Source organism: Tursiops truncatus, chromosome 21 (assembly GCF_011762595.2).
Source record: "Tursiops truncatus isolate mTurTru1 chromosome 21, mTurTru1.mat.Y, whole genome shotgun sequence".
In the NCBI taxonomy this organism is placed as follows: Eukaryota; Metazoa; Chordata; class Mammalia; order Artiodactyla; family Delphinidae; genus Tursiops; species Tursiops truncatus.
Window position 1 is genome coordinate 24,180,037 of NC_047054.1, and position 25,118 is coordinate 24,205,154.

Genomic DNA, 25,118 nt, shown 5'->3' on the forward strand with positions numbered 1-25,118 from the left:
CTAGACACCTAGGATTCTTTCCTGGTCTAAGATTTGATGTGTTTCTCTCTGAGTCAAAGCATCAACTAATGGAGAAAGTTAGAACTAATGTTCTAACATGGCACCCCAGGTTAGGGGGTGGATAATAAAATATTTATTTATACCACTCTTTCATGAGTAGATATAGTAAGAGCTGATGCAAAACCTACCAGTAGAGCCTCTTCTTTCTTCACGTTTGGCATATTTGTAAATAGCAACAATAAGTCCCATAAAGTGTTCGTAGAAATAAAAAAAATTCATATTCATGACTCCTAAATATCAGTAATGATATCACGGTGAAATTTTCAAATCAATCTTTGAGGGGAAATGAATAACTTATGTATAATATATTCATTATCTTAAGTAGCATTATTTCTATTGGATGGTTCATGTACTAATAAGGCAAAAGAAAGAAACTTTTGCTCAATGAAAAGTGATAAAATAAAAATAGTATTTGATCTGAACAACTGCCTTCAATAATCTGCAAAATGATGATAATGATTCTTTCTTTATATCACTGTATTGTGTTATATAATATAGTCAATAATAATGTTAATAATAACATTAATATTCATCATCTCATCGTCCCCAAGGAGGGTACCAGGGAAGTCACATTAACACTGATACCTTTATTTCTAGTTTATTAGCTAACATGGTGATGATAACAGGCCCCTACCTTGCTATCCACGTTCCCCCTCCAGTGTGCTATGTAATGGCTGGGAATTTCCACCACGGGGCTGCCACACATGAGCTCGGGCTGCTATGCTTCTTCCGTCTTCTTTCTTAAGAGGCACTGCGATGAGAACACAGCTCCGTTACTTCTAAGTGCAGTGACATCCCCACTGCTGTCTTGTTCCCCCTTAGATCCTTCAGGACACATCTGCAGTGGTCCTTCCTCCCAGAAATGGAAAGTGGTCTTCCCCTTCACATAGCCTTTTTACTTTTTCACCTGAGTTTTAAAGCAACATGCGTGGCGTGGTGCCTTTAAGTGTTATAACATTCTTCGTCAAAAAGGCCACTTCAGCTTTTACTGTGGTTCTGTCCCTATAAGCATGAGCCTTTGTTCTGAGCTGGAGCCTGGGGAACACGTCCCATAGTGCCCTCTGTTTTCCATCCTCCTCTTTCCTCTGTTTCTTCCCCAGGTTCCTCCTTTCTCCTTCAGAAAACACACTCTCCCATTCTCTCTCTCTCTAACCCATCAGAAAACATCATTAACTCATACAGACAGATGGGCCAGATGATGGGAGAGATAGGATCGCCTGCCTAGACCAGCAATCACAGCTGACTCACTGACTCAACTGAATCACAGTCTAAACAAATAGTGATATAAGATTGGTGCACACCAGAGAATCACCGTTTGAATTTTATGACCAGGTCAGAAATAAGTATCTTACAGCCTGTTACAGAAAAGCACGTTTAAACAGTCAGAGTCCTAAGTTTTTCTGGACCTTATGTCTGCTCCAAGACAGGCGGCTAAGCAAGTGAGGATTCTTTGGGAGACTGCAAATTCGGGACACCACGACCAGGAGAAGAGTTGTTTCATGATTTATGGCTGAAGGTGTGCATTCTACATGCTATTGGTCAGTGATGATAAAGTAGGTATCAGTGCCTCTGTGGATTTCCTGTTGCCCCTTCAAGAGCCACCATTTAGAAGCATCTAATCAGGTATAAAGTGCTGGGGGTGAGAAAACTTTTTCAGGTTGCCACTGCACTTTGGACTTCCTCTTCAGATTTTCTAAACTAGTAAAAATACTATTTCACATCTACCTGAATAATTTTGTCTGTTCTTTCCCCACCTGAGCACATAAAATATTCCCAGGTAACATGATGACAACTGTTCTGATCGCTCATTTTTCTGTTGGTTCCAAATGACCAGTGAGACTAATTAAGTCCTCAAGGAAACACTCACCTTTACTGTCAATAGGTGGTCATCTTAACTAGTCAGGATAAGTAAATAGGGCCAGTCTCTAATAACCAAGGAGGCAATCCATATTTCCTTTTCAGAACTGGGATGGGGAAAATTTGTGATGGAGGGGACACTGAATATTTGAATACAATGCTTAAATATGTTTACACATGTTTATATTATCATTATGCCACGTATCCTGGAGTTAATAAATCTAAAGTTTTTGTCAGTGGTTCTCAAAGTGTGGTCTCTCCACCAGCAGTGGCATCAGTAGCACCTGGGAACTTATTAGAAATGCATATTCTTAGGCCCTACCCCCAGACCTTCTGCAACAGAAACTTTGGGATGGGACTGGCAATCGGTGCATTTTGATGCACAAGTGAGTCTGGTGCAGGGTTTAAGTACCCTGGTTTTAGGATGTTTCCAAGAATGAGCCCTTTTCTTTTTGTCTTTTTAAAACAGTGTGGACCAATTAAATTGTCCCTTTTCTGAAGAGCATGTAATCACACTGAACAATTGTTCATACATTTCTCAAGTATATGTTAATCATATTAGAAATGTTCTCCCCCTTTCATTCAAAAGGGAAACATCCTTTTAACATTTGGGAGCACCTGAACAGGAAGACTCCAATACAAAAACAGCAAGGAAATATACGTGCAAATGGTTCTCACCTATGCTTAGAAAAGATCCACAAGAGTTACCCCTTAACACTACTTAGCTGAGAGAGGAGTAGAAGAGAATGTGGGAGTGAGGTAAAGGCATAAAAAAATACAGAAAAAGGGCATTAAAAAAACATATGAAGCAGCTTATGTTTAATCATAGATAAAATGCTTGGTGAAGTCCTAAGAGGGGTATCTGCGCCTGTAAGCCAGTGCTTTAAATGTTATTGTTTTCACTTCCCGGACTTCCATCTCCGTGACAGGGTGGGTAGTATTGGGGTAACGTGTGGGAAGCACGTTACCACATCAGTCCTGATTAATCAGCTGACATTTATTGAGTGTTTACTATATCCCCCCCAGTTGGGTTAAAACGGGAATGCTGGAAACACCGTCTCGGCTTTTTAACAAGCTTTTACTAGTTGAAGAGATGGGAGTCAAACGGAAACACTTGGGCACAATAAAATAACATGTTCAAAAATGAGGCACAAGACAGATTGCAAATGCAGGGGGGCTGCAAATGCTGGGGTCACTCTGAGTGTCTAGTGTTTAAGAAGGCTACAGGGGGCAGGTGGACCTCAAAGGATGCTTACTATCTGTAGTGGATTGTAGACATGGCCTCAGGTCTTCTTCCCGAATCTCTGCCCCTTGGCAATGCAAGTTTCCAGCTCCTCACATGGAGAACTCCTGTAATTCGCCTTGTAACACAGGCAGTGGTGAGGTGCCAGTTCTGAGGCCAGGCCTCAAGACACCTTGCATGCTTCTGTCCACTCTCTTGGAACCTGTCCAGCCGCCATGAACAAGCCCAGGTTAAGCCTGTTGAAAGAGACCACATCCATTAAGAGATGAGCTGTCTCAGCTGAGGCTATCTGAGACTAGTCAGCGCCCAGCAGCACCATCAGTGAGCCCAGTCAAAATCGCCGCTCCAGGGGCTTCCCTGGTGGCGCGGTGGTTGAGAGTCCGCCTGCTGATGCAGGGGACACAGGTTCGTGCCCCGGTCCGGGAAGATCCCACATGCCGCGGAGCGGCTGGGCCCGTGAGCCATGGCCGCCGAGCCTGTGCATCTGGAGCCTGTGCTCCGCAATGGAAGAGGCCACAGCAGTGAGAGGCCCGCGTACCACAAAAAAAAAAAAAAAAAGTTCACCGATCCACAGAATCCTGGGCTATGTGAATCAATATTGTTTTAGGCCAACAAATTTTGGACTGGTTTGTCATACAGCAGTAGATAGCTGATACAAGGTCTGAAAGGTGGAGAGGAAGGGAGAAAGCGTTCTAGGCTGGAGTTGCAACTCCAAACAGGTTGAGAGTCAGAAAGGTGTGAGGTCAGGTCAAAGAAGAGTGAAGCCACCAGTAGGATTGGATGTCTGACCACTTTCTTCCAATAAATCAGGAGCATGAGCATTTAAGAGAACATATACTGGAAGTCAGACCTGCACTATTACAACTCTTGAGGCGCACCATCAAGCCCTAAGAAATAGGAATGCCCACATGCTGAAACACACAGTGAGCTTCAGTACCCCATCTGTCCAAGATGTACTTTGAGAGAGTGAGGCATTGTTTTCTAGCCAACTATATTATGCCAAGGGGGAAAAAAGAAAAGATCTTTGTGGCCTACAATCTGCTTTTACTTTTTATATAGAGAAGTCTAAAGTTTATGTGACTTACTTTCAAGAAACTGCTAGAGGCAACTTCACAGAATCCCAGAGTAAAGGATATTATGTAGCTAGAGTGCTTTTAAAGTCTTAAATTCTCACAACGTGCATCTAGTAGGCCATTGAATAACACACAGCTTCGACTCAATTTTATTAGATCATTGAATTTATTTTTTACCATAAAAAGCGCAAGAGAAATAGCTTCCTTTAAATGCTAAAAATGTGTTCTTTCTGTTGAGTGGTACTTGCCGGGACAGAACATCCCTGGGAGATGACAGATTCTTGTTTCAAAAGCAGCTTCTTAAATTTGGCGGGACAGCGGTGGAGGGTTCCGAGGGGGATGGGATGAGTTAGGGTGGGGCGGGTGTGATATTCAGATGGAACAATATTTAACCTACAGCCCCTCATGCCTGGGATCCTTTGTACCAGCAGGCACGGAGGCGTCCTTCGTTTCATTCAGTTTTTTTTTTTTTTTAAAAGCGGAGTAGTTGACGAAGCGCCAGAAACTTTATACCAAATGGCCTTATTGAGCCACTATTTTATTCAAGCAATGCTCAGATCAGCAGTACCCCAAAGGTCAGAAAATCACGGCGAACGGGGAATTTCCACAGCAGAAAAGGCAAGGGTAATCAAGCCTGAAGCGTCCCACGAGGGGAGCCGTGGAAGAGGCAGCAAACCTGAAGAGCTCCGTGTGTGTGCGCGTTAGCAGGGGAGCGAGCGAGATAGAAAGTTGTTCTAATTGCAGCCTTTCTCCTGCGAACGTGTTGCTCCCTTTGGTCTCTCCGGTAACCAGTTCACCCAAAACTTTTCTGCCACGAGGCCCCGGAAATCCCGCGTGCTCCCTTCCTGCGCCGGCTAACAGGTCCCCGGTCAAAGAAGCGTCACCTCTCAGACCCCGGGAAATCTCCGCAGCCCCCTCAGACTTCAGCCTGGTCGCCGCCCGGCCTCCCAGTGCAGCAATCGGGGCGACGGAGAGGGAGGCGGCGCGCAGGCCAGGGAAGACCCGGGAGGACCGACTCGCGGGCCGGGCTCGGGCATCGGCATGGGGAAGGGAGGCGCGGGCCGAGCTCGCCCCGCAGGTAAACAGGCCGGCGAGGCGCAGGGCGCTGCCGCCGCGGCCGCCCAGCGATTTCCAGGCACGCAACTCCGCCTCCAGGGATCTCTCCCTCGCGCGCTCGCCCCGCCGCCCGCTCGCAGCCTCAGCAGCCGCCGCAGCATCACTTCACACAAAGGACTGTTCCCCGCCGAGCAGCACCTCCACGTCCTCCTCCGGTGACGGCAGCCCCGACAGCCGGGCTCGGGCGCGGCGGCGGCGCGGGGAGGACCTGTCACTCCCAGCAACCGCGGCGGCGGCTTTTTTTTTTTCTATTTTGCTTAAAAAAACATTTTTTTTTTTGCCCTTATACTGCTTGGCCTTTCTGTGGTTCCACCCACCTCTTCTCTCCCTTCCTCCTCCTCCTCCCGTAAACAACTCTCCCACAGCTCCCGCCAATAAATAAATTAGGAGGAGGGTAAGGGGGAGGGGTGCGGGGGGAGGAGGGGAGAGGAAAAGGGAGGCAGCGCGAGGGAGCGAGGCAGAGTCCGAACCGACAGCCAGGAGTCCGCACGCACCTCGCACCATGAGATGGCGACGCGCCCCGCGCCGCTCCGAGAGGACCGGACCCCGGGCCCCGCGCCCCGGCCCTGACGCCCGCTCGCCGCCGCCGCCGCTGCCGCTGCTGCTGCTGCTGTGGACCGCGGCCCTGGCGCCGGGGGCGGCCGCCGGCAACGAGGCGGCTCCCGCGGGGGCCTCGGTGTGCTACGCGTCCCCGCCCAGCGTGGGCTCGGTGCAGGAGCTGGCTCAGCGCGCCGCGGTGGTGATAGAGGGAAAGGTGCACGCGCCGCGGCGGCAGCAGGGGGCACTCGACAGGAAGGCGGCGGCGGCGGCGGCGGCGGCGGCGGGCGAGGCAGGGGCGTGGGGAGGCGAGCGCCAGCCGTCAGCCGCCGGCCCGGGAGCGCTGCCCGCCGCCAACCGGACCGTGCACCCGTGGCCCACGGGCCCCGCGCCCAGCGCCGCCGAGCCCGGAGACGAGGCGCCCTATCTGGTGAAGGTGCACCAGGTGTGGGCGGTGAAAGCCGGGGGCTTGAAGAAGGACTCGCTGCTCACCGTGCGCCTGGGCGCCTGGGGCCACCCCGCGTTCCCCTCCTGCGGGCGGCTCAAGGAGGACAGCAGGTATATCTTCTTCATGGAGCCCGATGCCAACAGCAGCGGCCGTGCGCCGGCCGCCTTCCGAGCATCCTTCCCCCCTCTCGAGACGGGCCGGAACCTCAAGAAGGAAGTCAGCCGGGTGCTGTGCAAGCGGTGCGGTAAGTTCCTCGCCTCGCGGGGCGCGCTCGGGCGGGGCGGGGAGGGCGCACTCCCGGGGCGCGGCGGGCGCCGGGCTTTCGACGGACGCGGTCTGAGCGGTGGAGTTTCGGGCTTGGAAGCCTCTGGGCGATCCTCAGAGGAGGAGGGTTCGCGGATTGGATTCCACGGGCAGCGCCTTCTCCAGTGTCCCGGTTTCGAGGCATTGCCATTGGTGAAAGCCCAAGTTTGGTCCTCGGTTGGGGCCGCCTCAAACTTTTTAATTCCTTGGGGTTTCGTTCGTCAAGTAGAATGGAAATGGGCCGGCTGCTTTCTTGCGCGTGCCTTCTTGAACTCTTTCGTTAGGAGTTGCTGTTAAGGGCAGCCGTGTGGGGCTTTTCCTCTGAAGGAGGAAAGGTGAGTCGGACAGGACTGTAAGGTCTTCCCATCACTTCGAGTCCGGAGTGTGGACTTGGTCAGGGGTTTGTGTCAGGGGTTTGTGTCTATGGAGAGTCCAACAAGAAAAGGACAGAGCACTGCGATTCCCCTTGCGATGTGGCAGAGTTTTTGGCGAACTCATTGTCTGAACAGACAGGTGCAGTCTGCACCTTGTGAAAACGTGTATGTGAGAAGTATATAAAGTTGGGTGTTTTCTTTTTGCTGACATCATGTCAAGAATTTTTGTTTTCATAGTATTTTCGTTTGGAGTATGCTTTGGCACGTCAGGGCGTCAGAACAGATGAGTGTCATTATGGAGCTTCGCATGTGTAGGCCCTTAAGGAGAATTTCGGAAGATAAGTTTAGCAATCGTGTTTCAAAGACCTTTCCCGATTTTACCACTGCAAAGGGTTCTTCCCAGGTCTCCTTAGTATTATCAGGTCCGAGAAATCAGCTGATAAGCTGATTACATTTCTGAAGTAGCATTACGTTTATGCCATTCATAAAGTAATTTCTAGGTTCTAAATATTTGTGTAATTTCCTGATGATCATGTAATCACTAAAACATAGGGGGTTTCTTCTCAAACCAAAAATTAACATGATTACACATCACAGATTCTAACGTGAATAATAGTTTTCCCCTGGTCTTGATGTATCCGTCTGATAGATGGTTGGGTTAATTGAATTTTTACAAAACTCAGCACCATGCCATGCTGGGTCCGTCTGTGATGTACAGTGCGTCAGCTGTTTTCAATTCGTATCAGGTGATGGTTATTTAAATTTCTGATGAGCATTTCTGATGCTTGTAGCCTGCGGTTAATTGATGCCTAACGATTTGGTTTTGAGGTCAGGGAAGAGCATTGCTTATCCTCCATTGCCTTATTTTCACAATGCACTTTGTGCGCCAGAGACCTGTTAAGATTGCACCACTCTGTGGCCGGAAGCTGTTCTCAAACAGTGGTGCTGAAGAAAGCTGAGTGATGTTGGGATTCCCCGGGTCTGGCTGATAGATGTCACTATAAAACATGGGAAACTCTCTGCTGGGAGCTGTCTTTATTAGGAAACACAAAAGCTCCTCACCATTGAACTGCATCATATGTTATTCTGTTAGAGAATCTGAAACAAAACATTTTAAGCCACGCTGTCATCCCATTTTCACGTGTTTTATTGTATGCCGTTCAGGAAGGATTTTGCTTTTACCCCAAACCATATGAGTGGTGGATCACTTACTGCACATGGTGGAAGTTAATATAAAGGGGATCGTAGTTGACACTGATGCCTAGGATGGGGGGTGGAGTGTTGCTAGATAAGCCATGGTGTTAGTTACGCCTTCTAACTAGAAGGAGATGTCAGCTTTCAGGGGTAAACTTCTTATAAGTGTCCAGAGGACGCTTGGAAATGGAAAATTCATGTTGTCTGGAGAAATACTATTTTCGTGCTTCTAAGCCGAAAAAGCTTCACTAAAGGTAGTCTTGCCTTTTTGTTTGCCAGTCAAAGGAAATACCTAGTTGTAAGTTGTGGCATGCTAAACAAAGCAGGGTTGTTTTTTTAAATGAACTGGAAATCTCCTGCGTGTAATGTAGTAGATTAAGAAATCATGAAGTTACTGCTTCAGGTTTGTGTAATTATTGTGTATGTTTGGTGATTTTAGGGTTACGTACTTTAAATTACGATACCGCGTGAAACTTTAATGGGTTGAGCTAAAGACTAACTGAAATTGTGCTCAAAGTTTCTCTTGGATTTTTACGAACATAGTAGTTATTGTGACATTGTAGGCTATAAGTAAATAGTATAAGCTATTTTATATAAGGAAACTCAGTAAGTCCATACTTGGAATATGGGGTGTAAAAGTGTGTATGTGTGTGAAAACTTGTGAATTCTTCCAGTTGTGTGGTCTGGTTTAACAGTGCCATTCAGAACTTACCAGGCAAAGGAACACAAATTGGGCAAAAAAAAATGTACAGAGAGAATAGGGACTGATTTGTCGTGGTTGAGCTGCTTCTGTGTGCTTCTGGTCAGGAGATTTCAGGGAGAGTGATGGAGCAGAGGGTTCTTATCTAACCACACGAAGCTGCCCTGGGGGCGCGATGGTTGTTCCTGCCTGAGCCCTGATGCTAGGCTGGAGAGGGGATATAGCCAAGTCATTTTGTGATATTGTACCCAGGGCAACAGTTTCCAGCTCTCCTTTGCTCAGCTGCAGTGTTGTTTCCTACAAGTTGCTTCCTAGTGTAGAAACTACACGTGCAACAGATTAGCCTTAGGGTTGAGCTACTTGAAGTCTTCCCTGAATTATTTTTTCTCTCCTCCCCGTCCCCTCTCCCCATCTAAGAGAAACTCCTGAGTAGAGTCTGTATAAAAAGCAGCTCTCCTCTGAACAATGGACTTTTGAAAACAAAAACTGTGTAGTGTATTTTAGGTGACAACACAGAATCTCAGAGCTTGTTTGCTTTATGTTTGAGGTTTGTGTGAACTACACTTCCTTTACAGTTAAATTCTTCCCAGTCTTTGCTTTCTCTCTTGCTCACTACACAGGCTAAGACATTTCTAGGTTTTATATTTATTGGAATGGAGAATAATTTGCTGTGCAATTAAATTGCCATTATTCAAACAAATCATTGTTTGATGTACTACACTTCTAGTTTTCAAAGCATTGCGGTTATACTAGGCTGTAACTGATTCCCAAAAAGGAGTAAAAATACTGATGTTGAATAACATCTATAATTGGGCCATGCAAGATTTGTACATCAGTTGTGTTCTTACAAGCCAATCTAAATATTCAGTATATTATATCATATTGGAATGTGTAATAATGCAAACATGTTTGTCAGATATTTATGATCAACGTCTTTCGTTTTCTCATGTCCTCAATAACTATTTCATAAAGTGTGCTGACCTTATGGTGTTATGAAAATGACAGAAATGCTGCAGGGATTTTCCAGCCAACTATTGAAGAGAATTATTCTTAATAAAAGCTATATTAAGGGTAGAGCAATGGGAACAGATACAGCTTGGCTACTTGTCTTTCATAAATGTGTAAATGTAATTTCCCAAGTGCTTGTGATGGCTCTCTCTAAACTGTATAAATCTTACTGTCAATTCTGTACTGTATTTAGAACACTTCTTTCTGTTGAGTAGAGAAACCGTGTATGTATTTATATATATTTATTTTAAAAAATGAAACCAAGATGGGTCCTTTGGGAAAACAACTCTTTGGAATAAAAATATTTTAAAAGGTGAATTTAAATATCTGAATCAGTATATTACAGGCACTAGGGGATCGTTCTCATCAAGTTGTGGGAGATCTATAAATCCTCTGGATCTAGGGAAAGTTTTACCATATGTCTTAATGTATTAGGTAAGACCAGGAAGCTTAAACAGCCCTGAGGGTCAAAACAATGGGCTGTGCTTCCGCTGGCCTGTATATTTATAGCAAATGAGAGCAAAAGACGTGATTGGGCGGGTTATTGCCCTTGTCAAATGCAATCTATTCATTGTTCAGGAAATCTCCTTTGCTTCGATGCCCATTTTCTTCCTGTTATTTTTTTCTTAATTATAAACATAACATCTTTTAAAACCTATTTTTAAATTTCAGTGACAAGTGATGAACTGGCCAGGTGTCCAAAGATCTTGAAACTCTCATCTGCCCTCAGTACTTAGCAATACTTAGGTTTTTTTGTTTGGTTGTTTTTGATATGCTCAAATGATGTGGAAACATTATGTGTATAGGTAATTCTGATTGAATGGGTATCTTGATTAGCCTTATATAAATGAATGATAATGAAAACAAAGTATATAATGAGAAACAGTGGTAGGGATTCATGTATTATTACAGTCATTGAAAGTATATAATGAAAAAAGTTTGTAAAGAAAACAAAAGGTTAAAAAAATAATTAGGGCTCTTATGGACTCATGCAATTTGTTACCAAAAACAATAGTGTAACAACATGTTTTCGTCAAAGTTTTCATAAGAAAGTGAGAAACGAATCTTTAATGTCCTTACTTTGTAGACAGTTTTCCATTCAAATATGAATGCTCTAAATTTACGCGTGCACATTTTACTCTGGGCTGTTACGTTATCATGAAATTTAAGTTAAAATGAAAGTAACATTATGAAAGAACGTATGACCTAGCCCCTGTCCCAAATTTCAGTCACTTTCTAATACTTGAACAGCTGATTAGTGATACAGCCTGTCACATTTTAAAATGTAAAGTTGAATTATTTGCACATTTACACAATTCAGACCTAAGTCTTATTAAGTGCTAGTTGAGAGGCTGTATTTCGTATTACTGTGTTTTCATATTGTTTAGGGCGGTGATGGGCTTGAGTTAAGCCTGTTTCTGAAGGCTTGTCTCCTGACTCTCCATCTGCAAATGATCCGTACAGGTCGAAGAAGATTTAAAAAAAAAGAAATTTTGGTGAAGTTGAAAGCTTAAAATGGGTTGACGAATCTCTGCTTGGCATAGATCTGAATGTTAGGAAATAGTCCCCCCCAACATAGACTTGCCACCCAGCCATCCTAGAAAGAGATGCCTAAGTGGTAATTGACATTATTTTTTTAGTCTTCCAGAGAACCAGGATATTTTTCCCTTTGGAAAATAGTTTCCTGAGAAACTGTATCCTAACCTTGATTCTCCCCATCAGGACCTAGCCCAATTTATATCCTGTTTTTTTTTTTTTTTTTTTAATAACTAAAAAAACAAAAAGTTTACTCACAGCTTGGATGGTACAGGGGAGACAGAGGTATCAGTTCCTAACTCAGGCTTCAGCTGTGTCTTCCCTTCATCTCTATTTCCTTTGTGAGGACACTGCAGGGTAAAGCTTTAGGTAAACGATGGGGCCCATCAGTGGATCTGAGTCTTCAAGAGAGCAAAGGATGTATTGATGCTTGCTCATCGTCACACTGACAAGTCTTCTCTTGACACCTTGGAATTCCGCTGTCTGGGTCTAAGTGTGTCAGAATACGGAGGTCCTAGATCACAAGACGTGAATGTTGGGAGTTCCCTGGTGGCCTAGTGGTTAGGATTCTGGGCTTTCACTGTCAGGGCCTGGGTTCAATCCCTGCTCAGGGAACTGAGAATCCTGCAAGCTGCACGGTGCAAAAAAAAAAAAAAAAAAAGATGTGAATTTACAATAGGTGTCTTTCAGTTCCTGATAGGCTCTTTGTTCCTCCCATGAAGACATAGATGGTAACCCGCATTGCATCTCTATTTCAGGGGCTTCCCCGCTACAAAGCCCGGCTTTGGAGATCTGCCCCAGTCAGTGTGCTGGGGACTAGAAGAGCACAGCTCCGAGTGCTGCCTGCTTCTGGAGCTGGGGGCCAGGTTTCGGAGGTCATGCCCAGAGCCTAGGGGAGGGAATTACTTCTTTCGCTCTGCTGTGCCACCAAGTGTGAGCTGAACAGAGCCCAGCACAAGGGAACATGCCTGATGTGAGCCCTAGGGTCTTGGTGGTGGGCACACCCGTGAGCCCGGGGCATGGAGGGGTCATGATCAGAGAGGTGAAGCCCTCTCTGCTTTGCTGCATTAGGAAAGTCACAGCAGTAATACTGTTGTCCCAAACATTTGTCTCTAGTCTGCGAATTGCTGTTAAGGCAAAAGAAGCTAAAAAATTGAGGGGCTTTCTAAGACCACTGGGTTATAACTATTACTCGTTGAGTTTGTGTCTTTTTTTCCCTCTGTGATAGACACATGTTGCCTGACCCGTGTGGGTTAAATACGTGTTAAATAATCAAATGAATAAATGAATGAAGCATCCTGGATGCTTGTTGGATGGTGGCAATCACTGTTCTAGGCTGAATTTTGGAGAAAACAAACAAAACCTCTGATTCTTTCTCTTCAGCTCTCTAATTTGGTGAACTAGCCTCTTTGTAGGAAGTAGCATTTAGAACCACATCCTGTCAGGACACCATTTCCTCCTCTGGATCAACCTTTGGGCTTCCAAGAAAGGTTATTTAATTTCCTAAAATTTGTTTTTTTCATAACTTATTCCTGGATTTTAGTATTCTGTATTCTGTGTACTCTATAGCCCCAGCTGGGGAACAGAATTCCCTGTGTTGTAAAGACTTCCAAGCACAAAAGGGGTTTTCGATTGTCAATGGATCCCTGCCACTGTTTTGAGCAGACCCATTACCAAATCATCCCAACCAATTTTGTTTTGGGTACTAGATCTCAGCTCTCAGGAATTCTGTGTTCTCCCTGATCTCCCCCAAGGTGTTTCACCACGTCAGCCCTGTAAGTGCAGTTCTTGTAACTGAGGATGGAAAAGACTGCTTGTATCCCTCAGAAGTAATAAGAAAAGATTTTGGATGACTTACTTTTCACTTTTTCTTTCCTTTGTCGTGAACATCTAGTCAGCTCTTGGTTAGAATGTAGGTGGGACGGCGCCTGTCCATGTGGGCTCTGGTGAACAATGAGATCCTTTTCCTCCACTTTTTTGGTCGGCCTTGGGGACACCACGGGCGATGTGTCATCTGTGAAGCAGCAGATGCGGTGGTGGCATTTTCTTCTACCGCAGGGAGCATCCTGGCTGCAACTCAGTGCAGACCTGGAGAGGAGGTTCTGTCTACTGAGGAGGAGAAGGGTAGCTGTCGTTGTTTCAGGTAAAATTGGTCATTAGACTTGGTCCTCTGGAGGTGATTCTGACAGTGGAGGCCCTTCGGTGGCTGCCTGGATGGAGATGTTCCACTCAAGAGTTCATTGTCATGCCATCAGCACACAAGGACCACAGCTTTGAAATTTCCCCGGCTCTCTATTTCTTTGCAAGTCTGGACACCTCTGAGATACTCTTTCCTCCGAGGTCCTCATTCCCATCCACTGAGATGGCTCACATCTTTTCCTCAGAAATCGTGGCAACTTTTCTTTCATTGCAGTGGGAATTTTATTAGAAAGTCAAGCATTTTTGGACCACAGTCTTATTCTGGTGAGTGTGTTTTTCCCCCAAGTTGTAATAACATAAAAGTCACCATTTAAGTTATTTCTAAGTTGCAGTTCAGTGGCATGAAGTATTCACATGCCACCATCACCACCATCGATCTCCAAAAGTTTTTCATCTTCCCAAACTGAAACTCCAAACCAATTAAACAAGAATTCCCTATTCGCTCTACTCCAGCCCCTGGCGACTACCGTTCTGATTTGTCTCCATAATTTGACTGTGTTTTACCTCATTTTAGTGGAACCACACAGTATTTGCCTTTTTGTTACTGGCTATTTCCCTCGGCATAATGAATTTGAGACTCACCTATGTTGTAGCATGTGTCAGAATTTCATTCCGTTTGAAGGCTGAATAATATTCCATTGCATGTATGTACCACATTGTTTATCTGTCAGTGGACACTTGGGTTGTTTCTACCTTTTGGCTGTTGTCAATAATGCTGCTATGAACATGGGTGTACAAATATCTGTTCGAGACCCTGCTTTCAATTCTTCTGGATACATATCCAGAAGTGGAATTGCTGGATCATATGGTAATTTGATGTTTAATTTTTGGAAGAACTGCCATGCTGTTTTCCACAGTAGCTGTACCATTTTACATTCCCGCCGGCAACGCACAAGGGTTCCAATGTCTTCACGTTCCCGCCAATGTGTATTATTTTCTATTGGTTTGATGATAGGCATCCTGATGGGTGTGAAGTGGTGATGAGCAGTTTTTGTATTGTTGTTGTTTTCTATTCAAAGTTAGTGCTTCTAATTACACTGTCATTAATAAACAAAAGTTCCCAGAAACAGAGGTGTTCATCTGTCCAACTCTTAATTTACCCAGCATTTAGGCTCCTGAATCTGAAGCCACCAAATAACGAAATTACAATAGATAATAGCTTAATAAAAACCAATAAAAGGTTTAAAGGTTAAAGTTAGCCTCTAGTCACTATTCATATTGCTCTCAACATGGTCCAGAGAGACACCTTATCATACCTGGATTAGTGTCAGCATCTTTTAATTTTTATTTATTCATTAAGTTTCCTTTTTTATAATTTCCCTGCCTTTGTTCTGTCCGTTGCTGCAAACTGACTTTCGTTAAACCCTGCACTGGAGGACGAATCGCTCTAAAATGCTACTTTTATGAGACCTCTTTTTCTGCTCAAACTTTCAATGGATGCATCATAGTTACATCTAGACCCTGACGTTCAGGGTCCTCCTTAATCCAAACCGAGCCTAATCTTTGTCACTTGTACTATGTGAACGATTTTATCCGGGCTGCTTCATGAACGGGCCATGTACTTTCCTAATCCTCTAGTTTTTTGTGTTTTTTTTTTTGCGGTACACGGGCCTCTCACTGCTGCGGCCTCTCCCGTTGTGGAGCACAGGCTCCAGATGCGCAGGCTCAGTGGCCATGGCTCACGGGCCCAGCTGCTCCGCGGCATGTGGGATCTTCCCGGACCGGGGCACGAACCCGTGTCCCCTGCATCGGCAGGCGGACTCTTAACCACTGCACCGCCAGGGAATCCCTAATCCTCTAGTTTTTACATATGCCACTTCCTCTGCCTGGGTCTGCTTCTTCCCTTATTTCTGTCCACAGAAATTCTATGTCTCCTTCAAGGGACAGCTATATCCTACTGCTTCCACGACAGTCCTAATAACGATCCTGCCAGAAATACTCACTCTAGCCTTTGAATACAGAGCACCATATAAAGTATGTTTTACTCCATACTTTATACGTGATGCATTTCAAATTTCCCTTATGTTAGCTTTGGTTTTTAAAAACTGATGTGTTTAACAGTTTTTCTAGCTGTGAATGTCTTGCCTCACCTGGGAGACCACAGTATCCTTGTAGCCAGACACTTGGGGTGTCCTCAGCTTATTCACAAGTGAAAAGTGCCCCAGCCTTAGAGTCAGGAGAACTCCTTTCCACTTCTAGCTTTGTAGTTTAGTACCTGGGTGGTTTGGGGTGAGTAACTTTACCTCTTTGGGCCTCAGTTCCCTAATATGCAGCATGAGAAGGTGGAAGTAAAGAGCTTTCCATGGTCCATTCAGTCTGCATCTGGTTCTCATCTCAGAAATGACCCAACATGCAAACCCCTTCTACTACTGCCCGAGGAGCTTTTCTTTCCCTCTCTCCTCATTTTAGTCTTGTTCTGTGGAGAAGAGTCATGGAAAAACAATTGTGAAACTTTTGGACACTCCGAAAGAGGAGTGACAGCTTAAGTAGAGTGAAAAAGCGTCTCCCCTTTTCCTCCAAAGCTTTTCGCCTCCCTTGCCTTTTGGGTCATTTTATTACACCGTCAAAGAGTAGTTATTTGTGTTCACGAGCATCGTCTTTTCAAAAAGCAGACACTGTCTTTGAAGCTATAAAGTATGATTAATATATTAATTTACAACTGTAAACTTTTAAAGCAAAAAGTTCAGTCATTTGTTTCATAAAATGACAAAGAAGATTCGAAGTGCTTTACTATGAATTTTAATTTATCTATTTTTAACAGTGTAAGTCTGACACTGTTTTAGGTTTTTAATCATTAGTGCTGTTGTGGAAATGGACGAGACCAGCGCAGAGAATAGGGAAATCCTGGTTTCCAGCCAGATGGTACCAGTTCTGATGATGGTGGGGAGAGAGTTCCCACCTTCATGCAGAATTGGGTTAAAAGACCTTTCTCAGCTTATGATATTTATGGTTGGGGCCAGAAGATGATAGATTTTAGTCCCTTTGTGAGTAGAAGGAGCAATACAGAAGCAAGTTGTCAGATGAGAAATAATTGGATCTTTTTAAATCACTGCATGAAGAGGCGTTGGCAGTGCCACACGGGCCGGGCACGACTCAACTGCATCATGTCTAGTTTTGTTTTGCTCCTTCCTTTGCCTCTGATGAGTTCAGCTATTCCAGCAGATCTAATGGTGCTTAGAAACCATGGCTCCTAGGTCCATATCTCTAGCCCAGGCCCTATTTTCTGGCTCCAGATCAGTATATTCAAGCACTTACCAGATAACTCACCCAAATGTCCTACAGACACTTCACGGTAAACACATTGAACAGGATCTCATCATGTCCCCTGGCAGTCCGTCTGGACACCTGGATACTAATGATGAAACTGATATCGCGACTCCTATTACAGTCACTGCTGTTACTACCAGTGGCTTCCTGGAGTGACAGCTTATTCTATGCCACATAGAGTAGTAAGTGCTCATAAGAGCTTAGTTAACTCCTCACCATATGGTAGCATCAGTGTCTTCCTAGTTAGCCCAACCGGAAACCTCTGCTTCTGCCCCATATCCATTTGGTGACCAGATCCCATTGATTCTACCTCCTTAACACATCTCAGACCCCTCCCTTCTACCCCAACTCCACTGTTTCTGTAGCAGTTCTCAGCCTTATTGGAACAGCCTCTTACCTTTGCTTAGGGATTCTCCTCGTCTTAAATTCATTCTCTGAACTATTGCTAATGATCTTTCCAAAGCAGAAAAGATGGTACTATATACCCTTGCTTAAACCTCTTCAGCTGCCATCAGGATAAAATCTGAACTCCTTAGAATGGCTTAGAAGGCATCCACCTTTTATCCAAGTGTTCTTATCCAATTTCTTCTCCTACCTGGAACCCTGTGCTACACTGATGGCATGGCTCCCCACGTGCCAAGTGGCTGGAGGGATGTTTACATTTACACCTACAGTTCGTTCTTCCCCAGAACGGTCTGCTTCTCTATCTACTTTCTGTGCCTTTGCTACCCGTTGTACCAGACTATGTCCTTCAGTGGGAGGACGGTTACATAAAACTGTATGGCTATATAATGGATTGTGTTGTCTTTAAGAATCTTGTTGTAGAAGAAAGTATAATGACGTATAGATACATTCATAGTGTATTGTCAAGTGAAAAAATATAGTGCAGATGGTATAATTGCTTTTACTATTATCTATCTATTTATATCCATCTGTCAATCTAAAGAGAAATAAAAGCCTGGAAATCTATATAACAAAATGTTAGTTAGGCATTAGAATGATTGATTTTAGGAATTTCATGTGTATTTCTAGAATTTCTATAGTGATTATAGATTCCTTTTAATAAGGAAAAGGAATACATGCTGTTTTTAATAGAAATACTGACAAAGACTGAATCTTACTTAAGGGAATTTGTCCCTTTTGAACATTGCCTTTCTCATAGTAGATGTACTAGTTAGGGTAGGCCAACTGCTGTAACAAATGGTACCCCAAATATATTACAGTGCAAATTCAATAGTTTATTTCTGCCGGTGAGTAGACAGACACAAGATATTCTAGTCTTTCCTTTCCTCTGAAAGAGACGGATGCTGACACCTGAGGCATAGCTGAACCTCACTTCCGACCAAATTGGTTGAAATAGGCAGGGTTCCAATTTGCAATGGTCATTTTATTCTTAATGGCTCGGCTGTCCTTCGGAAAGGAGACAGATTTGCCTTTTGCTGCCTCATTGCAGTGGGTGAGCCGAATAGTTACATGCAGAGCAGACATCACAGCCATCCATGTTCACGGTAGATAAATACCATATGAACTACGTGCTCTGTCTTGTGTTCAGCTTCACATTTTGCAGGTTGGTTTTGCATTAAATCTTTTTTTTTTAACATTTTATTTTATATTGGAGTATAGTTGATTAATAGTGTTGTGTTTTGGGTGGCCAGCAAAGTGATTCAGTTATACGTATACATGTATCTATTCTTTTTCAAATTCTTTTCCCATTCAGGTTGTTACGTAATACTGAGCCGAGTTCCCTGCGCTATACAGTAGGTCTTTGTTGGTTATTCATTTTATTTTTTTTCTTTATAGCAGCGTGTACATGTCAGTCCTTAACTCCCTAAACTATCCCTCCCCCAACTCTTCCCCCCTGGTAACCATAAGTTCTCTGAGTCTGTTTTTGTTTTATAAATAAGATCATTTGTATCATTTTTTTTAAGATTCTGCATATAAGTGATATCATACAATATTTCTCTGTCTGACTTCACTAAATCTTTAAGGTTTTGTGCTAACACTTAAAGGTATGATGCTCACTATGTCTGATTTCATCTGCTACCACTGGAAATGCAGAGGGTCAGGCCATAGTCACTGTCTTTCACTGGCATGTTGAGGATGCCTTTTAAAGCTCTGTGTTTAACAAATCATTTTGATATAGGGGCCGTGGAGAAATACTCTCAGGCTTTATCCCTGCCGACTTAATTGGGTTTCATGATCACATTACTTAGTAGGATAAATTAAAAATGGCTGGTCAAGCTCCCTGTAGAAAGCAAAATTGTTAGGTTCAACCTGCCCAGTGTATTAACTGTATTGATGAGTAATCGTTCCACCATTTTAAATCACTTTTATTAACTTTTTTCATAGTTGTATTTCCAGGAACTTGCTAAATAACTGTCATTATGTACTCAGTAATATTTCTTTTTAGAATACTATCGAAAAGTCCATGAAAATGATTAAGTTGCCAATATTATCCACCTACTTCCTGTTAGTAAGGATTGTTGGTGATTTTATGATGTGCTGGTTGTATGCCTGTGCGTCCTTTGTGCAGCCCAGGAGGAAAAGGAACCAACTCGTAACAGGTGAACGGAGACAATAAATGCATGGTTGTGAAGTTGTGTAAAATAATTAGTCTTTTGTGCATCTACATCGTGCACGTTATTGTTGTGCTCTTAAAATTTTTTATTAAATATTGAGAATATAAAGAGGATACTTAAGAATTATGTGTAGGGACGTCCCTGGTGGTCCAGTGGTTAAGACTCCGTGCTTCCACATCAGGGGGTGTGGGTTCGGTCCCTGGTCGGGGAACGAAGATCCCACATGCCACATGGCGGGACAAAAAACAAAACTAAAAAAAATTATGTGTAAAGGGTAGAGACTAATCATGTATGTGTGGTACTCTTCTTCAACCTCATCCTCGTCATGGGCCATTTGGCTCCACGAGGTTACTGTGTTTTTGATCCGTCCAAATGGAAATGCCAAGTCAGCACTTGGATGGATGGAACTCAGGAAAAGGAGTCTGAGTTGGATTTAGGAACGTGGGAGTTTTGGACAAGGACATGGTTATTTCTGTCCCCAGGGAGTAGAATACAGTTGCTTGAGGGAGAGTGGGTAAAGGGTGAGGAAAGGTGAGTAGAAGATGAAGCATGAAGAACAGCAACCTTTAATGGTGAGACAGAGGAGGGGCCAGAGGTGACAGGGAGGGAGAAACCAGAGAAGGGAAAGGAAGACTTAGCAAGGAATCAGGATGGAAGAAGTGGTCAGCTGCGTCCCTAGAAAAATCATTTCGGAAGGTGGGGAAGGGAGAGCCTGCCCAGAGCAGCACTTCCTGAGTGCCGACTGCTGCCAAACGCTTTGCATTTTATTATTTCTTATTTTTAAGAATTGATTGGAGTATAGTTGATTTACAATGTTGTTAGTTTCATGTGTGCAGCAAAGGGAATCAGTTACACGTATACATCTATCCACTCTTTTTTAGATTCTTTTCCCATATAGGTCATCACAGAGTATTGAGTAGAGTTCCTTGTGCTATACAGTAGGTCCTGATTAATCATCTACTTTACATATAGTAGTGTGTATTTGTCAATCCCAATCTCCCAGTTTGTCTCCCCTGCCCCTGCTTTCCCCCTTGGTAACCATAAGTTTGTTTTCTACATCTGTGACTATTTTTGTTTTGTAAATAAGTGCATTTGTACCATTGTTTGCATTTCAAAGTACACATAGTTTGTTCACAGCATGGAGGCTTTGTAAAGAGCTCTGGCCAAGTGCCAGGGGTGGGCTCCAGACAGGGGTGGGTTGAAGTACTCGTGGCCAGCTTCTGGGCTATCAGGACTGGCTTTCAGCAATATTTTTATTTATTTGAACCTAGGCAGCAGGAAGCCATTTTAAAAACGCAACCAGGACTTCCCTGGTGGCGCAGTGGTTAATAATCTGCCTGCCAATGCAGGGGACACGGGTTCGAGCCCCGGTCTGGGAAGATCCCACATGCTGCGGAGTAACTAAGCCCGTGTGCCACAACTACTGAGCCTGCGAGCCACAACTCCTGAAGCTGGGGAGCCACAACTAGTGAAGCCAGCGAGCCACAACTACTGAAGCCAGTGAGCCACAACTACTGAGCCTGTGTGCTGCAAGTATTGAAGCCCACACGCCTAGAGCCCGTGCTCCGCAACAAGAGAAGCCACCGCAATGAGAAGCCCGCACACCACAAGGAAGAGTAACCCCCGCTCGCCGCAACTAGAGAAAGACCACGTGCAGCAACAAAGACCCGACGTAGCCAAAAATAAATAATGAATAAATATATAAAAACGCGACCTTTTTTGACATGGGGTTGGGAAGAACGACTATACTTGAAGGGTCTAATAGGTAGTTTGTATAAAGATATGATTTTTAAAAAAATCATCAAATTGTTACATATAGTGTAACTAAAGTGTTGCTGAAGGTCACCCTTTTATTAGCGTTTTTCCCCTTGGCTAAGAGTTCTGTGTACCATGTAAGCCGCTTCAGTGACAGATAATGGTTCAAATATTTCCTGACACGCTGACTTGAGAACTAACTACTGTCTCTCTAGTAGGTACCTGGGTCCTATGGGAATTTAATGCTTAGTCACGTAAGAACTTGAGAAGTGACATCTATCAATCTAATTTAAAAACATATTTGAGTCTAAAGGTCCTCGGACCATGTATTAGAGCTACCTCTATCTGAAGCTCTGACTGGGCATGTTATCGAGCTCCAGTCAGGAAATGCAAAGTTATTGTTCTGACAGTAACTGAATGCATTTCTCCTGCCCGTCTATATACAGTCTTTTTACTGTCTAGTCGGCTGCTGAATTGATGCATTCATACCTGTATTTGCAGGAGGACTTGGAGCTACCATAGGAGGAATGGTTTTGAATTTCCTGTTTTCCTTTGTTTACTTTCTGTGCAATAATAGTGTTTTCGTGCAAGGATTTCTTTTACACTGGGTTTGCCTGATTTTAATACAGCGTACGTAAGCTAAGAATCAGATTTATGAAAACTGTACCTTTATAAATCAAAAGGAATGGAGGAAGGGATGAAAAGGAAATCTCCAAAAAAATAGGAAGAACAGCTCTGAAACCTTTGACCTCAGTAGCATCCCCCTTGGTCTAATTCACCCCGTAGAACCACACGTCGGTTTTTCGACCAAATGTTCTGATCTTAGACAAGCAGGTGGCTTGCAAGCCGGGTTTGTACGTTAGAGTATACAGATCCCTGGGCTTAACTCCTGGAGCTAATAATTCATTTGGTCCAGGGTTTTGTCCTGAGACTCTGCGTTTTGGGAACTGTCTTCAGGCAATCTGGGGTCCCTAATGTGTTTTCAATGCGTAAAACTGAGGCTTTTCTGGAAAATCAGAAGCTGGGTAAGAAAAGAGAGAATTAGAACTGACTGAGTTTCTCGTATGTGCCGAACATTCTTCACATATTTTACCTCCTTTACTCCTGAACACCGTCTTGCGAGGTATATCACTCTGTTCCAATTTTAACTCAAGATTCAAAGAGGTTTGCAGAACTTTAAAGGTCAGGCAGCTGCTGGGAGGCAGAACATCTTTTTGCATTCAGGTCATTTGATTTCCTCTGTTAGAACCATGACGAGGATTGGAGCAATGCAGTCGGGGAGAATTCTAGTGACGCCTTCCTTTGAGCAGGGCCATCTTACCCTCTCTGTCGTGGGGGGCACCCACGTTTGCTAGTGGACACTTTCCTATTTATCTTCAGAGAGTGTCCAGATGGGTGATTGGGTGGGGAGAACTGGATGCATTTTGAGGGTGTTGAAGTCAGATCCACTTGGGCAAAAACCGTGTCTTCAACAGATTGCAACGAACAAGCCAGGTTATCCTGTTAAGAGTTGATATCGTTTCTCTAAAAGGTCTGTGCTAACAAGTGCGTGTCTGAATGAGCGGACACCACACATGGACATTAATCTTTCTCTGGGAAGGAAATGAGACCGGATGGGGTCCAAAAGGGACGATCTGGAGGCCGGCGTGGACTTAGCACCCAGCTTAAGGGTCAGGCCTTGCTCCCTGGACATACCTCCGTCGCTTGTGACCTTGGGAACATTCCTTGATGGTTCTAAACTTGATGCACAATGCAAATAATGTGTTTCTCTTAGAGATGAGGGAGTGTGGGCTGTGATAGTGTAGTTCGAGCACCTAGGTCATAGTAAGTGCCCTATTTATGCTAATTGGGAGAGTAAGGGGTAGTCACCATGGAGCCTGATTGGAGGCAGGGAGGATGCAGTGTAGCTGGGGACACGGCAGGAAGTAGCAGCAGAGGCAGAAGTAAAGATGAACATCACCTGCGTGAGTGCTGTGCTCTCCATTCCCTTAACGAATTCCTGTTGTTTTAATCTGGGGCACCAAAGGTTCTTTAACAGGGTGCTCCTCCAAGGGTGACGTGTGGGTCAGCAGCCTGGACCAGCCTGGTGCTCATTAACACGTCAGATTGAGGGGTCCGCCCCAGACCTACCGCTCTCCGGGTATTTCTGATGCTCTCTGAGGGCTGAGCTGCACTGCTTCCCGAGGCAGCCTCCCTCCGTGTGAATCATGTTTGGGAAGTTGCTTGGTCACAGAGGAGCGGGTGTCCAGGCTCAGCCGTGCTGGCTCTGCAGCGAGGGTTCTTTCTGCAGGATGCTGTAGATGGTTGGCAGGTGAAAGACACTGAGCGTGAAGGGGAAAAAAGAAAGTCTTACCTAGAAAAGTTAAATGATAACATGCCCTATCCAGATGAACTCCGGGACTGGCACCAAGAATGAGTAATAATGGGACACCAAGTAAGGATGCTCTCAGAAGAGCAGCGGGTACCATGCGGGCGGACAAGATGGTGGAAAGGGGGTTGAGAGAGTGTGTCCGAGACTCTCCGGGGAGGAGAGTGGAGACTCCCTCACACTGAACCCTGATGGGGGCAGGTGCCCTCGGGGAGGGGAATTGCAATGGCTTTAATCCAAGAATGACTTTGAGGGACGCTTCCAACACATAGGGGAAGATCAACCTGCCAGACTCCACTTGCCCAGCTGGAGTGCACGATGGCTGCCCAGCCGTTTTAGGCTCTGGGCTTGGGGACAATTTCCCATCTTGCTGTGGGCTCTGTGGAACCGGGCCGAGAGTGGATTTTTTTGCATTTAGAACATCTTAGGGAATTGAGCAAGATGGAAACTAACCTTGGTAACGACAAAAAGCGGACATAATGCTGCTTTCTGTCTTCTCACTACAAATGATTAGAGGTTATTTGCTGTGCGCATTCTGTTCTAAGCTCTTCCTGTTTGTTATCTCACTGCATCCTGGTAATAATCCAGAGGTTGCCATCATTATACCCATTTTACCAGTGAAACTCTCCCAGTGCAGTTATGGTATTTGCCCAAGACACACAGCTAAGTGAGTGGTGAAGCTGGGATGCAGAACCAAATCAGTCTTGGTAGAAAGTTTCCTTGTATACTCAGTGCAGGTTTTCTCTACTTGGCTCCTAGAGAAAAATGAAAGGCACTGTGTGTGATGGCCATTATAATGTAACTAATGAAAGCAATAGTACGTATTCCCTGCCCTCCCTAATTCCACAGATACGTATTTATTGATCACTCACTGCTCCTGGCGTGGTACAGTTGTTGTTAAGTGGGATATGGAGAAGTGTGAGGAATTTATAACCCAGCTGAGGAGAAAAGATAGGTGTACGTTTAACCAGAATACAGGCATAACGTGTCACAAATGTGTCACACGTGTTTAGATCTATGAAATTCTCCCGGGAAGGAGAAAGCATCTCTTCTGGGGCAAACCAAAAAACAAAACAAACAAGCAACCTTTAGAGAGCATATTAATTAAGATAACGCTCTTCAGGTAAATGGGATTGTTTCATTTTATGTTTTCAGAGTGTGTTACAAACCGTTTGTAGAAGCATGTTGCATATGTGTATCTTGAGTTGGAAAAATAATTAGAACAGGGAGTGTATCAATTAATACTAGACATTTGCCCCTTCCTTGGATAACTTCTGTATAACAAACACAGGCCCACCTGCCACTAGAGATAATAAAACTCTCACAAAAGAACCTCACCAAAGGGGGGAGAAGTTATTACTATGTTCTGTTTTGGGGGGGAATGAAAAAATGTATATCAACACTCTTCCTTGGAAGAAATGTAATTTCTGTTTTAGTAGGAGAAAATAGAATAATACCGTGGCTTCAGTGCTGTTATCAGAAAACATGCCTTTGTTTTTAT

At 44.3% G+C, this 25,118-nt stretch overlaps 1 protein-coding gene across 1 annotated transcript in view; it reads left to right on the top strand.

Moving 5' to 3' along the window:
• The first annotated feature begins 5,851 nt into the window (after nucleotides 1–5,851).
• NRG1 (neuregulin 1) overlaps nucleotides 5,852–25,118 on the top strand; it is a 1,021,360-nt gene continuing 1,002,093 nt past the window's right edge. Inside the window, exon 1 of the mRNA XM_073798677.1 lies at nucleotides 5,852–6,578. Coding sequence (XP_073654778.1) covers nucleotides 5,852–6,578 — 727 coding nt within the window. The remainder of the gene's footprint in view (nucleotides 6,579–25,118) is intronic.